Source organism: Poecilia latipinna, unplaced genomic scaffold (assembly GCF_001443285.1).
Source record: "Poecilia latipinna isolate Pla-1442-1.1 unplaced genomic scaffold, P_latipinna-1.0 Scaffold214, whole genome shotgun sequence".
Classification (NCBI taxonomy): Eukaryota; Metazoa; Chordata; class Actinopteri; order Cyprinodontiformes; family Poeciliidae; genus Poecilia; species Poecilia latipinna.
Genome location: NW_015112830.1, coordinates 410,178 through 423,836, shown reverse-complemented (window position 1 = coordinate 423,836; position 13,659 = coordinate 410,178). Strand labels below are relative to the sequence as shown.

At 39.9% G+C, this 13,659-nt stretch overlaps 2 protein-coding genes across 2 annotated transcripts in view; both read left to right on the top strand.

Moving 5' to 3' along the window:
* Window positions 1-4,058, top strand: part of LOC106946940 (dynein heavy chain 17, axonemal-like) — a 9,182-nt gene extending 5,124 nt beyond the window's left edge. Inside the window, exons 2-4 of the mRNA XM_015031640.1 lie at window positions 1,768-1,958; window positions 2,635-2,830; window positions 3,676-4,058. Coding sequence (XP_014887126.1) covers window positions 1,768-1,958; window positions 2,635-2,830; window positions 3,676-3,783 — 495 coding nt within the window. The 3' untranslated portion in view covers window positions 3,784-4,058. The remainder of the gene's footprint in view (window positions 1-1,767; window positions 1,959-2,634; window positions 2,831-3,675) is intronic.
* Window positions 4,059-4,099: 41 nt separating this feature from the next.
* dnah9l (dynein, axonemal, heavy polypeptide 9 like) overlaps window positions 4,100-13,659 on the top strand; it is a 48,006-nt gene continuing 38,446 nt past the window's right edge. The window contains exons 1-19 of the mRNA XM_015031678.1: window positions 4,100-4,230; window positions 4,313-4,546; window positions 4,789-4,956; window positions 5,485-5,601; window positions 5,787-5,924; window positions 6,527-6,651; window positions 7,450-7,645; window positions 8,757-8,861; window positions 8,964-9,155; window positions 9,326-9,542; window positions 9,956-10,272; window positions 10,834-10,911; window positions 10,984-11,039; window positions 11,126-11,246; window positions 11,342-11,511; window positions 12,504-12,726; window positions 12,815-12,931; window positions 13,135-13,221; window positions 13,335-13,493. Coding sequence (XP_014887164.1) covers window positions 4,186-4,230; window positions 4,313-4,546; window positions 4,789-4,956; window positions 5,485-5,601; window positions 5,787-5,924; window positions 6,527-6,651; window positions 7,450-7,645; window positions 8,757-8,861; window positions 8,964-9,155; window positions 9,326-9,542; window positions 9,956-10,272; window positions 10,834-10,911; window positions 10,984-11,039; window positions 11,126-11,246; window positions 11,342-11,511; window positions 12,504-12,726; window positions 12,815-12,931; window positions 13,135-13,221; window positions 13,335-13,493 — 2,865 coding nt within the window. The 5' untranslated portion in view covers window positions 4,100-4,185. The remainder of the gene's footprint in view (window positions 4,231-4,312; window positions 4,547-4,788; window positions 4,957-5,484; window positions 5,602-5,786; window positions 5,925-6,526; window positions 6,652-7,449; window positions 7,646-8,756; window positions 8,862-8,963; window positions 9,156-9,325; window positions 9,543-9,955; window positions 10,273-10,833; window positions 10,912-10,983; window positions 11,040-11,125; window positions 11,247-11,341; window positions 11,512-12,503; window positions 12,727-12,814; window positions 12,932-13,134; window positions 13,222-13,334; window positions 13,494-13,659) is intronic.

Below are 13,659 nucleotides of genomic sequence, written 5' to 3'. Positions count from 1 at the left end.
AAAAACGAGCATTTTACTTTCGTGAAAATTTTAACTCATGATAATGACTAACGGGAGCCCTCAGCTTGTTCCTCTACAACGACACCCGAAGTGTTGCTTATATCCACAGCCTGCTTGGTCTCTACGTGGCAAAGCAGTTTGAAGCTTCATTGCTGGGCAGGCATGAGTTTCTGGGCATAACACCGGTGGAAACGCGGTCACTCCGAAATAGAGCCGAGCCGAACCGGGTTGTTTCTATTGCCGGTGGAAAAGGGGCAATTGAAAGTCATCAAGCAAATCAGAACAGCGGAGAGGACTTAACAGAATGTCGCCAGTGAAAGTCCATGAGTAGCAGGAATAAAACAAGACCACCAGAGGGCGGTGTTGTCACATAGAACAGAATGGAATGGGTCAAACACGTAAACAAATTGTAAACAAATATTTTTATTTGAAAAATGTTATTTTATTTTTTGAATGTGAGGTAAAACATTCATTCATCATTCACTTTAACCCTCAGCCCCCTGTGAGTATCCCCCCGAACAGGTGCCCTCACAGAGGGTAACGTTTCGGACGAAACATTACCCGAATCGTTCGCCAGTTGAACATCGGGGGCGAGCGGGTTAACGCCCCTGGGCAGATCGCCAGCGTGTCACAGGGGGAACATAGAGACAGACAACCATGCACACACATTCAGACCTAAGGAGAATTTGGAGGGACCCCAATTAACCTGACAGTCATGTTTTTGGACTGTGGGTGGAAACCCACGCATGCATAGGGAGAACATGCAAACTCCATGCAGAAGCGTCCGGGCCGGGAGTCGAACCCACAACCTTCTTACTGCAAGGCAACAGCTCTACCAACTGCGCCAACTGTGCAGCACGTTATAAATGCCTAAAAATACTTTTAAGTCTTATAATAATTACGTCATGAGGGAACACGTGACGCAGCTCGGACCCTGTGACGTGTTTGACCCGTTCCATTCTGTTCTATTTGACAACACCGCCCTCTGGTGGTCTTGTTTTATTCCTCCTACTCATGGACTTTTACTGGCGACATTCTGTTAAGTCCTCTCCGCTGTTCTGATTTGCTTGATGACTTCCACCGGCAATAGAAACAACCCCGCTCGGCTCGGCTCGGCTCGGCTCTATTTCGGAGTGACCGCGTTTCCACCGGTGTTATGCCCAGGCATGTTACACAGAGTGTTTTGTAATGTTTGACTCACCTACCGGTCCGGGATAAATCCATCCTCCTGTCTCTTCTCTGGGCCTTTTCCCCTTTGCCAAGAAACTTTACAAAGACATCTGATCTGTTTCTTACTCATTTTGCTGCTTGTGGGCTCAGTGTTGGCGCACAAGTAACTGAGAGAATCCGGTTAAAGGATTTTCAAAATAAAAGATCCTCCAGACTCAAATAATACATAAAACGGAAATATTTAATTATTTCTTGCGCGGCCCGGTACCAATTGGTCCACGGACCGGTACCGGTCCACGGACCGGGGGTTGGGGACCACTGGTGTAAATCATTTGTCTCTTTCCATCTACTGTCTAATTATCCACAATTTTGTAACATACATAACATGAAATCCCAATTAAAGAATGAAAGCTTAGAGACGAGGCAAAATGTTAAGTTCAGGGGGTAATTAATACTTGCACAGTACGCTTTTTATACCTGCACTGTATGCTTGTAAAAAAAAAAAAAAAAAAAAAAAAAAATAATGGGGGGTTTAATGGAATAAATCTGTCCAAAATGAGCAGTCCATGTCTTAAAACAGTCCGTGTCTCCATTCAGGTGCTGGTGTGCGTGCTATCCAATGGGCTTAACCATGAGGACTGGCCGCGGGTGGTTTCTGATGACATCCATCACCACCTGGAAAGACTCGGGAGCAAAGTGGTGACTCTGAGAGGCCATGCAGAGGGAAGAACTCTGCTGCCTCTTCCACTATGCGTGGAGAGAGCACAACCCCAAGATATTAGCTTTAGGTTAGAATGTCCCTCTGATTTACCTCCACCACTAAGTGCAGACATTTTTTTTTTTTTTGTTTTCAGCCTCGACACAACTTTATTTGTCATTGTACTGCCGGTGTAGCATCTTTTAAATCAGTAGGTTAATTGATTAAAAAGACTGAAAATGAATAATTGCTAAGTTTAGAATTATATCCATTTACAGAGTCTATGGTTCCTGATTGACATGTTAAAATGGTATTATAGCAGTAATACACTGTGCTATATGAGTTACTTTTGTGAGTAGTTTCTGGATCGAAGTCCAAATACTACAATTTTAGCATGTTCAAAATATAGAGATAAATGTTTGCTCTGGAATTTGTCGTAGTTTGGGGAAACAGAGTCACTGTTAGCTAAAGTACATTAGCTAATAAACTTTTACTTTAAATGTCTCAATCGGCTTACCAAGCTAAAATAAGTTAAGAGTGGTGTAGCAGAGGTTTATTTATTTTGGCTACATCAGAAGTAAAATAGAAAACTTCAAGATTGCAGCTTATTGTTATTGAGCAACTTGAACTTGCCAAAAGTATTTATAACACAACACCCAACTTACTAAAGTAAAAGAGTTCCTATATGAAGTTTGCCAAAAAGTGTTTTTCATGCTCCATAGCTCAACTTTATTTTTTTACTCTCTCTGCCTGTCTTTCTCTCGCAGTCCGACTGGATGGCCACTGGATCACGGCTTGTTATACTCTATTGAAACCTTGATCATTCAGTGGTCTGGCCAGATCTGGAATGTGCTTAAGAAAGACTCTGGCATGCTTCTGCTTCAGGGAGACCACCCAGGCCCCAACGCGGAGCTCCAGTTTTGGGCAACTCGGAGGGAAAACCTGCTGGGCATCCAGTCACAGGTATGACATTAACTTAGAGGTTGATACCGGGCTTTTACACAAAATGTAACTAAACTTGAACTCTAGCAGTGTTCACAGAGATACAAGATAAACCTGGCTAAAAACCTTTAACCTACTATTCTTGATTTACCTACTTTACTACGTACTTTTATTTTTATTTACTTACTTTAGTAAGACAAAAATTTTATTTTGTTTAGCTGACAATAACTCAAGTTTGACATAATCAAAGGGAAGTTAACAGCATACAATCCTGGAATATGTCCCAGCTGCTTAGTATGTTAGTTGTGTTGTGTGCCTTTTTGAGCACTGCAGTCATTATAAATGAATAATATCCCTGCTCTTTTGCTATTAATCAGAATTTAATATTTTGCTAATGGGTCCCTGAGTGAATCACGGACATGAAAAGACATAATGAATATTAAAGTGCCTGACTGGAAATAAATAAAATTTGAACTGGGTGAGTGATTGAAAATATGTCATAAGGAAATGTTGAGGGCCCCACCTTCTGTAAATTGTAAATTTTATAAAATAGCACTCCTGTGACATGTATATTTGGGGACCAGAATAATTTCTTAGAATTTATTTTATTTTTTTGTTGCTGTTGGAAAAATTATTGGCCTAGATAATGTTTTGGAATAGCACTTCTGCAGCAATCAGAAAATGTCTTTCCACATTTTTTAAAAACCAAGTAAAGCGATGTGTCACCAATATTAGTTTAACCTGTCTATACGTCTTTTTTTTTATGTTTGCGTTGGTACTGGCTCAAATTTTTACCTTTCACGCTGCCCTAATAATATGAATGGAACCAGTCAAAGCATGTCATCAGGTTTTTATATTGTTTTCAGATCCAGAGCTCCAAAGTGGAGCAAATCATGGAGATCCTGAGAAGAGTGAAGAGCAGTTACTACTCCGCCTTTAAAGACGTCTGTGTCAAAGTCGATAAGGGTGCATAACTTTTATTCTAGGGTTGCAACTTATCCATGTCTTGCAAAAAGTATTTATACCTTTTAAACCTTTATAAAACTGTGTCACTTTAGAACACATGACATCCAAATATGACATGTAAAGGTTTGTGGTTAAAATGGGGAAAAGATCTGGGGGCTTAATTGCTTTTGCAGAAGGCACTGTCATTTTACTAAAGCAACAACAATAATTTATTTACTTAAAATTTATACACTACTACTGCAGCTGTGCTTGAAGCAGAAGACATAGATCTGTACCTGCGACCTCTCAGGAGACAGATCAGTAACTTGGAAGAGAGGAGTTTTCCACAGGTGGAACCTCTACTGCCTCCTCTTTTTCACACGCTCTGTCTCATCTGGAGTCATTCCGAGTACTACTGCACCCCACAGCGAATGGTGGTCCTCTTGCAAGAGTTCTGCAATCTGATCATAGAAAAGGTACGCGGATCATCACCGTACATGTGCACGAGAAGTCAGAATAAAAGGTCAGAAAGTGAACCGAACTGCATGCGTCTCACAGGCCTTCGCATACCTGATTCCTGAAGAACTGTTTAAGATGGAGCTTGAGGAGGGGATGGAGAGAGTACGAATAAGTGTCTCAGTTCTGCGTTCCTTCAAGAAGCTGTTTCACGTCTACCGTCAACAGATACCTGCTTACTTCAAGCACGAGAAGGACATCAAGTTGTGGGACTTTCCTGCAACACTCGTCTTCAAGCGTTCAGACTGCATCTTGGAAAGACTGCTTATGATTGAGGTGTGTGTGTTCATAGTCACAGCTCTGTTTTTGTGTTTGTGGCAGGAAGGCAAGAGTGTAGGTTTCGGTCCCCCAAAAAAAACACAGCAGAAGAGCTTTATGTGTGTCTGGAAGTATGGCGAAGGGCTATTGAAATACATTTGTCAGATTTTTTATTTTTCAAGTAAACCATGTTATGTTTAAATGTATTTATTGATTCGTCAGTGTTATTCATCAGCTACTTTTCCCCATCTCTCGAATAGGACATTTTTGCAACAGCTTTGGACTTTCTGAAGCTGGAAAAGGTTGAACTTGGTGGATCGAGAGGAAAAATCTTAAGTGAGATGGTGTTCAGCATGAGCGAGGAGTTTCATGACCACTGGCGGAGTCTGAGAGAGAGCAAATACGACCCCTTTGACTACGCTAATGATGTGAGATGTGGCTAGGCTGTTGCTGTTTGTCCTTTGTCCTGCTATTTATTCATTAGGCCTCAACGGGTTGTTATTCACAGTCATTTATATGTGGCATTGACAGGCCTGGCCAAATAATGAAAAATAGTAATTAGATGTTATTTTTCTGTCCAGCGGTGCACTAATTGAAAGCTAGTAAGGCAAAGTAGTTGCCAAGCAACACACAAGAACCAATGACTGGAGTCCTTATTAATCAGGGCATCAATATTTAATTTACTACATGTAAATATTATTTTACAACAGCTTCCAGTGTGACTCGGAACAGAAACTCGATCTGAAATTGATTTGTGTCAGAATACATTTTTCTCAAGTACAAGCCAATGCAGCCAAAACTGATTAACTGAGCTAAGGAGAGCTTGAAAGCATCCACTGAAGTTTTAATGGAATAAAAAATTGCACAGAAATGTAGGTTAAGTCTGGACCTCCTTTAAATAACACATGAAGTGGCTATGTCCATCGTTTCTTTTTCTGCTGCCCTTTTGTTCGCAGGATTTCGTGCGTCATCACAGACGCTTTGTGGAGCAGAACAAAGATTTTGACCAGAGGCTGGGGACTGTCCTCAATTTGGCCTTTCACCACTCCAAAAACCTCAATTCGGTCTTTAAGGTAGAACTTTTTTTTTAACATCTAGAAAAATCCAAACACAGCATGCAATGTTGCATTTTCAGGATTTTATGATAAAAAGGACACAAGATCTAACATGTTTGCAGCCATTTGCATGTCATTTGTCATATTTAGAATGTTTCTCTTGAGTCTTGTCTTTATAGTTCATAATTTTTTTTCTCATCCAGCTGTTGAAAATATTTGGCAGTCTTCTGGAGAGACCCAGAATCCAAGAGTTGTTTTCTCCTAATTACAACGTGTTGCTGGCCTTGTTCAACCAGGAAATAGACCACTGTCATTTTATACTGGATCAACACAGAGAAAAGGTGAGAGGCCAAACTAAAATATTCCTATGAAGGGTTTTCAATTTTTTTTTCTTTGCTTATTGATTTATTTTTATGCTTGAGCACTTTATGCTTTTAACACTGAAGTCTCTAAAGCAGAGCAATGCAAACATGCATTCCCCTGCATGTTTTAGATGTCAACCTGTTCAAAGCTCTGGCAAACCTTGATGTCCTGTTGAGGAACCAATTAAGTAATTTAGATCACATGTTGTAGAGCAAAAACTCGTACATCCAGCACTCTGACCAGTGAGGACTGGAGCTGGACACCCCAAAAGGTTGAATGTTGAAACCAGATATTTACATGCGCACTAAGATATTTCCTTTTTCACTCATGGAAACTTAATTAAACAAAAGTTTCACTGTTAGCTTTGAAGAAGGTTTGGATTGCAAACCTTCTTCAAAGGTAGAAAAAAAAGACATATAGAAAGTTGAAAAATGCGAAATTTTGGCAAACTTGACTGACCTAAAACTGTGAAGTGTCGTCAGATTTAAATATTTGCTCTGCAGTCACGCAAGGAAAATTGTTGCTGCTGACTATAAGCAGAATTCATCAGCCATATCACTAATACTGAATTTTATTTCAGCTGCAGTCTGACTGCGCAGTTCTTGGAAAGAACATGCCCTCTGTGGCTGGGAATCTCAAATGGTCGCAAGAACTTCGGAGCCGCATCCTCACGAACAGAAGCAACTTCTGCCAGCTGCCTCACACGTACGAAGCGACTGTATACCTACCAGGCTCAGAGAAAACACATAAACCTAAAATGCCTCTCAATGTTTAGCATTTATGCAGCAGTTGTATCTCTTTGCATCTGCATACGCTACTGCAAAGGATGTTAAAAGCTTTAGAGGACTTCTCTGCGAACTGATTAACATAATAAAGACTGTACTTCCGGAAGGTTCTCAGAAGGAGCCGCATCCCTTAGAGACTGCTGGTGTCCTTTTGTCGCTGCACTGTGGAGAGTCCTGACTCATTGTGTCTCTGCATGGTTTTCCGACTACACAGCAGAGCAGAAAAAGAGCTCCATACGGTAATTAAAGTTGCCCAGGGGACAATCAGAAGTCCTCTACTACCAGAACTGCATAATTCCTGTTGTTTCAGAAACATGAAAAAATGCTTCAGAACACATCACATCCAGGACATGTACTGCTGGACGCCTGTCTTCAGGCAGACATTTTGGATCCCTAAAGACTAAAACCAACAGACATAGACACAGTTTTTACCCACTAGCCATCACCATGCTGAATGCTGCTAAGTGGCCTTTCAGATCGAAGATTATGTTTAGATTTAAGCTAATTTTTTTTAACCAAAGGATAAGTACAATATTATAATGTGATTGTTTTATTGTCTATGAGAATCTTGTTTTTATCTGGAGAACTGCACCAAAATTCTTTTGGACAATGTTTTATTGTTACAATGGCAATAAAGATTCTGTTCTGTTCTAAAACATTTTGTGGTTGGGTTTTAAAACTATATGGATAACAAAGTTGTTCCTCTTGTATTTCACAGGCCTGTTGGGAGTGCAGATGCTGACGAGGTGCTCAGGAAGTGTGAACATGCTCTGGAGATTTTGGAAAAGCATGATGAGGAGCTGTTGACCGAGTGGACCGAGGGGCTGGAGGATATCTGCCAATTACATCTCAAAGAGCCACTGTTGACACTGGACACTGACACGGGCCATTTCCAAGTCAACTTCAGTCCTGCTGTAAGCACAAATAACAATAAGAGCATATTGTTTTAAATTACACTGGGCCACGCAAACAATAAATTAAAAAAAATCTGCCAAATGTAGAACAATACAGTAAGGATTATCAAACACATTAAACTACAACTAACTCTGTGGTTTAGTAATCTTGTATTAGTTTGTGTTCCTTGGCTGAAAAATAAGTGCCAGATTGAAAACTATTTCCAACTCCAGAAATTTCATAAACTAAAGGAACACAATCTAAATTAGGAGCTAGGTGTTCCACATTTAATTTTTAGCGACATCAGAAACATAAATGAACAATAATGAAGCGAAGGCATATCTTCAGTTTTGACAGCAAATGCAGTATGAATAATATCATCAAGTAAACAAATGTTCTTTGCTAGAATAATGTGTGAATTGTTCATTAGCATCTACCAAAAGCACATTTTCTGTTTGCGTTCTTGTTTTTTATGTCATGACATTTGTATTACCACTCCCATCAACACCTGTCAAATCGCCGTATAATTTTTTTTAGTCATCTGTGTTATTCCTGAAATTAAACCCAATCTTGTTATGCCTACCATAGGAAGCCATTTGACCATTTTATTGACCTTTAGGCCTTTAAGTCATTTATTCTATTTGTTCATTCTATGTAGTTCTTCTTCAGCAACCGCAGTGTGCTGTTCGTCCACCCATATCCTCTTCATATTTTTGTTAATTTTTTTAAAAGAAAACTATGACACCAATAATTAAATAACTGTCAAAATCGAGGTCTACCATCAAAACATCACACAATATTAAAAAAGGTCTGCATAGTTGTAAGAAAAGGCCTTTGATGTGAAGTGTTTTTGAAATTACAGGTGGTAAGAAACTAACCTGCAATTAGGTTAGTTTGCAGGTTAGTTATCCAAGCAGAAAAGCTGACTAGCAAATGTAAGTTTCATACTTAATTAAACATACAGGACGCCAACCCTCAAGGCCTGGATTTTAGGACACCTGACTTAAAACATCAGTCACTTTTTGCTCTGATTGGTGACTCACTTTAGCAATTCTATGCAGCACAAAAACTGCTTTATACGTTTTCATAACGTTTAAATGTTTAACGTCATTTTAACATTGCTTTCCCCAGCTGATGTCTGTGCTAAAGGAGGTGAAATATCTGAGCATCCTGAAAGTCCAAAACATTCCTAAAGCAGCTCTGCATCTCTATTCTAAGCAGGAGAGATTATACCTGGTGGGTTAATAGCATCCTGGCATCAAAATGGACATCGTGGCAGCTATTGTTGTTAAATATTTCAATGCAAAATCTATGTCTGTGCTTCTTTCCGTCATGTAGTACACACAGACACTGACCTTAGTGACCCAATGGTACAACAAGCTAAAAAGCACCGTCTTGGCAGTAGAGCTGGGCTTGGTGAAAGATGAAATGGACGGGGTGGGACGACAGCTGGAACCAGCCCTTAAGGAACTGACATGGGCTCAGGATGACCTTTGGGACTTCATTCAGAGTACACAACAAGTGGTCAAGGTAGAGAATATTTCCATCAGATTTCAAGGTGATTCATCAATCCGTCATCAGAGGAGGAGCTAAAAGCAGAACATAAAGATGTTCTGCTTTCCTTCCTTAGGAACTGCTCGAAAACTGTTGTTGAACATATTTACAGAGTACAATCGTTTGTCTCTTTTTCTGTTGTTAAGAGTATTTCTACTCGAGTCCAGAACAGCAAAGCTAACGTTGAAGCCATTCAGGCCCTCATGGTTAAATTCAGCAGCCGGGCTTTCATCACCAGAAAGGGCCGTGATTCCTCTCTTCTCAACATCTCCGACATTGAAGACAGTGTTTCCAAACAACAGGCGCTCATCAGCAGTACAGGGGAGCAGATACACAAGCTGCTGCTGGTATGCTTACGTTTGTGTTCTGGAGCATAAAATAAGGGTCACAAAAAGCTCCGTGCATCTTCACATTAACTCTGAGCACTTTCCCCATCTCTGGAGAAATGGATTCCCAGAGCTCAATGCTGCCGGGATCATGTTTCACGGTGGAGATGCATTGGATTTTTTTTTGAAAGAGTATCACGGCAGAGGGTGCTGAGTATATAATTATATATATATATATATATATATCCAGAACACATGTAGATTTTTCTTTAGGAAAACATTGGAAAAGCACTTTTACTTTCTTTCCAATGTATATTTATGTACTACTTCTTGTTGCTCTATCATGCAAAATCATTCAAATGGGTTTAAATACTCTTGCTAAGCATTATATTTCATTAAACCAATAACGTTTTTTGTTCACTGTGATCCAGGAGAACCAGTCTCTGCTAGGTGTGGCGGATCAAAGCAGCTGTGAATGGCGTGCGTACACCGAGTACGTGGACCGGATGATCGTGGCGGGCTTCTCCAACGCAGTACGCTGTTCCCTGCAGTACTTCGTGGACAACACAGACGCAGCTCAGCGCATTACCCCCCTCTTTGAAATAAAACTGATACTCAACAGCAATGAAATGACCTTTGACCCTTCACTGGACTTGAGTCACGATGGAAACTTCTACGATATTGTGGACAAAATGGTGACCAACATTGCAAGTATGACATCCTTCATACCCAGGGTGGCAAAACACAAGCAGATGGATAATTATCAGGTATTATACATTTAGATTGTGTATTCACTGTGAAAGTGCACTGCCTTACAGAAATATTCATCTGATTTTCAAATATTTCAAAATCTGACATTTGTGGCAAGTGTCTGTGAGAGTTATCTGTATTTAATATGAGATATCAAAATTGAATCCTGCAGACATTCCCCAAATGTTTGTTGGAGAACATTGCAGAACAAATGACATGATAAAGACCAAGAAACACAGGAGACAGGTCAGGGGTAAATTTGTAAAGAAGTTTGAAGCACTGTTAGTTTATAAAACAATATTCCAAGGTTTCAAACTTGAACATGTATCTATGCTTACAGCTCCTTTGCTATCTTATGAAGACAAATAGTAAGAAAAGTCAGTTTTTCAGAACATTTTCAAGACTGCATCCAATTAACACCAATTAATTGTTTTGTGTTAGTCACAGTTACTGTATGACCTAAAATGGCAAAAAAATAAAAATACATATTTGTGGTTGTAAAGTAACAAAACTCAAATAGTTTCTATGTATGTAAAGCTTTGTAAAGCCCTATATTACCCTGATTTCTCATCCTTTAGGTTGACATCGATGAAATGGAGGATTTGTCAGAAATGTGTCATATTATCCGCTCACGGGCACGAGGCGCGGTTGCCAAGGTAATTCTCTTTTCTACAGACTTATGTATTATTTATTTAGTACACAACCATAAACATTGTGTTGATTTTCAGGTCAGGGAGTATCAGACATCATTTTCTAGCTACCGCTACCTCTGGACTGATGACAGGTCAGATGATTTGTTTTGTGAAATTTCCTCTTTGCAGAGATCTGCATTTATTTATTCTGCCCTCCATTTTTATCTCGCTCTTTCAGGTCTGAATTTATGAGGCAGTTTCTGCTTTATGGTCACGTGTTAAGCACGGAGGAAGCCGAGCTGTACGCTGACTATGAGCTGAAAAAGAACCCACCCACCTTGGAAAACTTTAAAGATCAAGTGTGTTCCACTTATGTGACTTAATTGTTCATACTGGTATTCTAGCATTACCATTAATAATGCAATGAGAGTAACTGGATAATTTCCTCATCTAGATTAATCTTTTTGAGTCTCTGTATGTTCGGGTGAGCAAAATGGAGGACAGGATGGTGTTTTGTGGCTGGCTGCAGCTGGACATCCGTCCCTTCAAGCATACACTCATGAACGTCATCAAAAAGTGGAGCTGGATGTTCAAAGAGCACCTTCTGAACCATGTAAATCAAAGGTGAGACCAACACAAACAAGGACTTCTTATCCACCACAGAAATCATTTGCAGAAGTACAAAAGAGTTGTAGAAATAGGTTTTGAATATCTAATGTAATGGGCGTAATTTGGACCATTACCAAAAATCCAGACTTTAGAAAAGACAATCCAGATTCCTTTTTGTCCCAAAACCCCGATAAGTGTTCTTTTCACGGTCTAAATTTGTATACACGTATACATTTACTGCAGTCTTTCTTCCTTTTCCATATCAACAAATATTTTGACCCAACCAGAGTTTTGGCATGTCAGCCTTAACATTCTGCTCCAGCAAGGGTTTTATCTCAGTTTAGAAAGCTGCCCCAGTGTTCTGACAAAGAATTACCAATAAAGTTATGAGATTCATCATTTATGTCCAAATATACATCTAACTCAGCTCACATTCTCAATAGACTCGCCTCTTCCTCCTGCAGATTTTAGGTTGAGGGGTTTAGTTCAGAGCTAGGCTAACATTAGCTTGTATCTGTCTTAATGTGACTGATTGATCATTTTGCTCCTCCCAACATATTTCAGGGGGGTTTCCGTTCATCTTTGGTTGATAGAAACCTAACCATTTGTTTTCCACGTCCTAAAACTTGTGTTTTCCTAAGATTTTCTTTCTTGTTTTATTTTCGTCACCATTTGCTTTCCATATCACTTCGTTCCTCAGTTTTAAAATTCCTTAGAGTTTTGTTCAGTTCTTTCCTATATATGTATTTATACTTTGCTCTAAATTCTCGTCTTTAGTTTTAATTGTGCATCGTAAGAGACTCCCTGTGTTTCTTTTTTCTCTCTTGGTTCACCATCTGTGGTGTTGGAGTTTTACATCTCTGCAGGTGTTAACTACTTTTCACAGCTTGTCACTGACAGTTTGCTGTGTTCCCCGATTGACCCACTAGGCCTCTTCAGTGTCTCAGCTTGCCTTATTCTATATGATAACTCATGAAATACTTGTTTTACAATCTTTATTATTTCAGTGTGAAGGAGCTGTCCCATTTTCTGGAGGACACAGCTGGAGGTCTCTCTATCAAAGTATCAGATGGGGATTATGCAGGGTTGGTGAGCGTAATGGGACACCTCATGGCCATCCGAGATAGACAGCTCAGTAATGAACAGCACTTCAAACCACTCAAATCAACTGCAGAGCTACTCAAGTCCTATGGTCAGCAACTTCCAGAGAGTGTCTACACACAGATGGAGGTTTGTTCCAGCGCAGTCTGTTTGCAGAAAGGGCTTTGTGCGGCCATCAGCACATGAAATTCTTCACTCCTATTCTCCAAAAACATAGGAGCTGCCTGAGAAGTGGAAAAGTGTCCGGAAAATTGCCTTCACGGTCAAACACGAAGTTGCACCACTGCAGTCAAATGAAGTTTCGGTGATACGCAGAAAATGTGTTCGGTTTGAGGTGAGGCTAGGTGTGAGCAAGGTCAGATGTCGGTCTGGAAACAACCCGCAAAGAGCTTGATATCTGATATACCTATATCAACTTTTGTCCTTCCTTTCCTACATTATTTATGTGATCCAGCTACCAGGGTCCGCACGTTTATAGACTTTGAAATCGAAGCAGATTTACATGCATCATAGATTTTCCAAATGTTCACGTTCTAGGTGAAGCAGCACGAGTTCAGAGAGCGATTTCGTACTGAATCGATCTTCAAGATCAATGTGGAGGAGCCATATGACCTTATTGATAAGGTAAGCCAAGGAAAAGGTTCCTTTGCAACATATTAGGAAAACTGTTATAAAAAATGAAACTTTACAAAGTAGCAGAAGTCTAGCAGCATCTGAACCACCAGCTTTCTCTCTAGTGTCATCAGTCAGTTGCAAGGATTGAGATGGAAATGAAGAACCTTCAGGACACGGCTGATTTATTTGAGGTCAGCTTCCCAGAGTACAAACAGCTGCGCCAGTGTCGCTCTGATATCATACTTGTCAAAGCAGTCTGGGACATGATCATTTTTGTAAAGGTACAATTTATTAGACATAAAAGATATTCTAATAGTTTTTCAAATAATCTTTCAATACTGTGGTTTAGAAAAATGTTCTAAAATTTGTCCCCCCCCCCCCCAAACAAAAAAAAAAACTACTATAATCCAAAAAACAAAAGCAGCGGGGAAAAAACCTCCGGTAAAA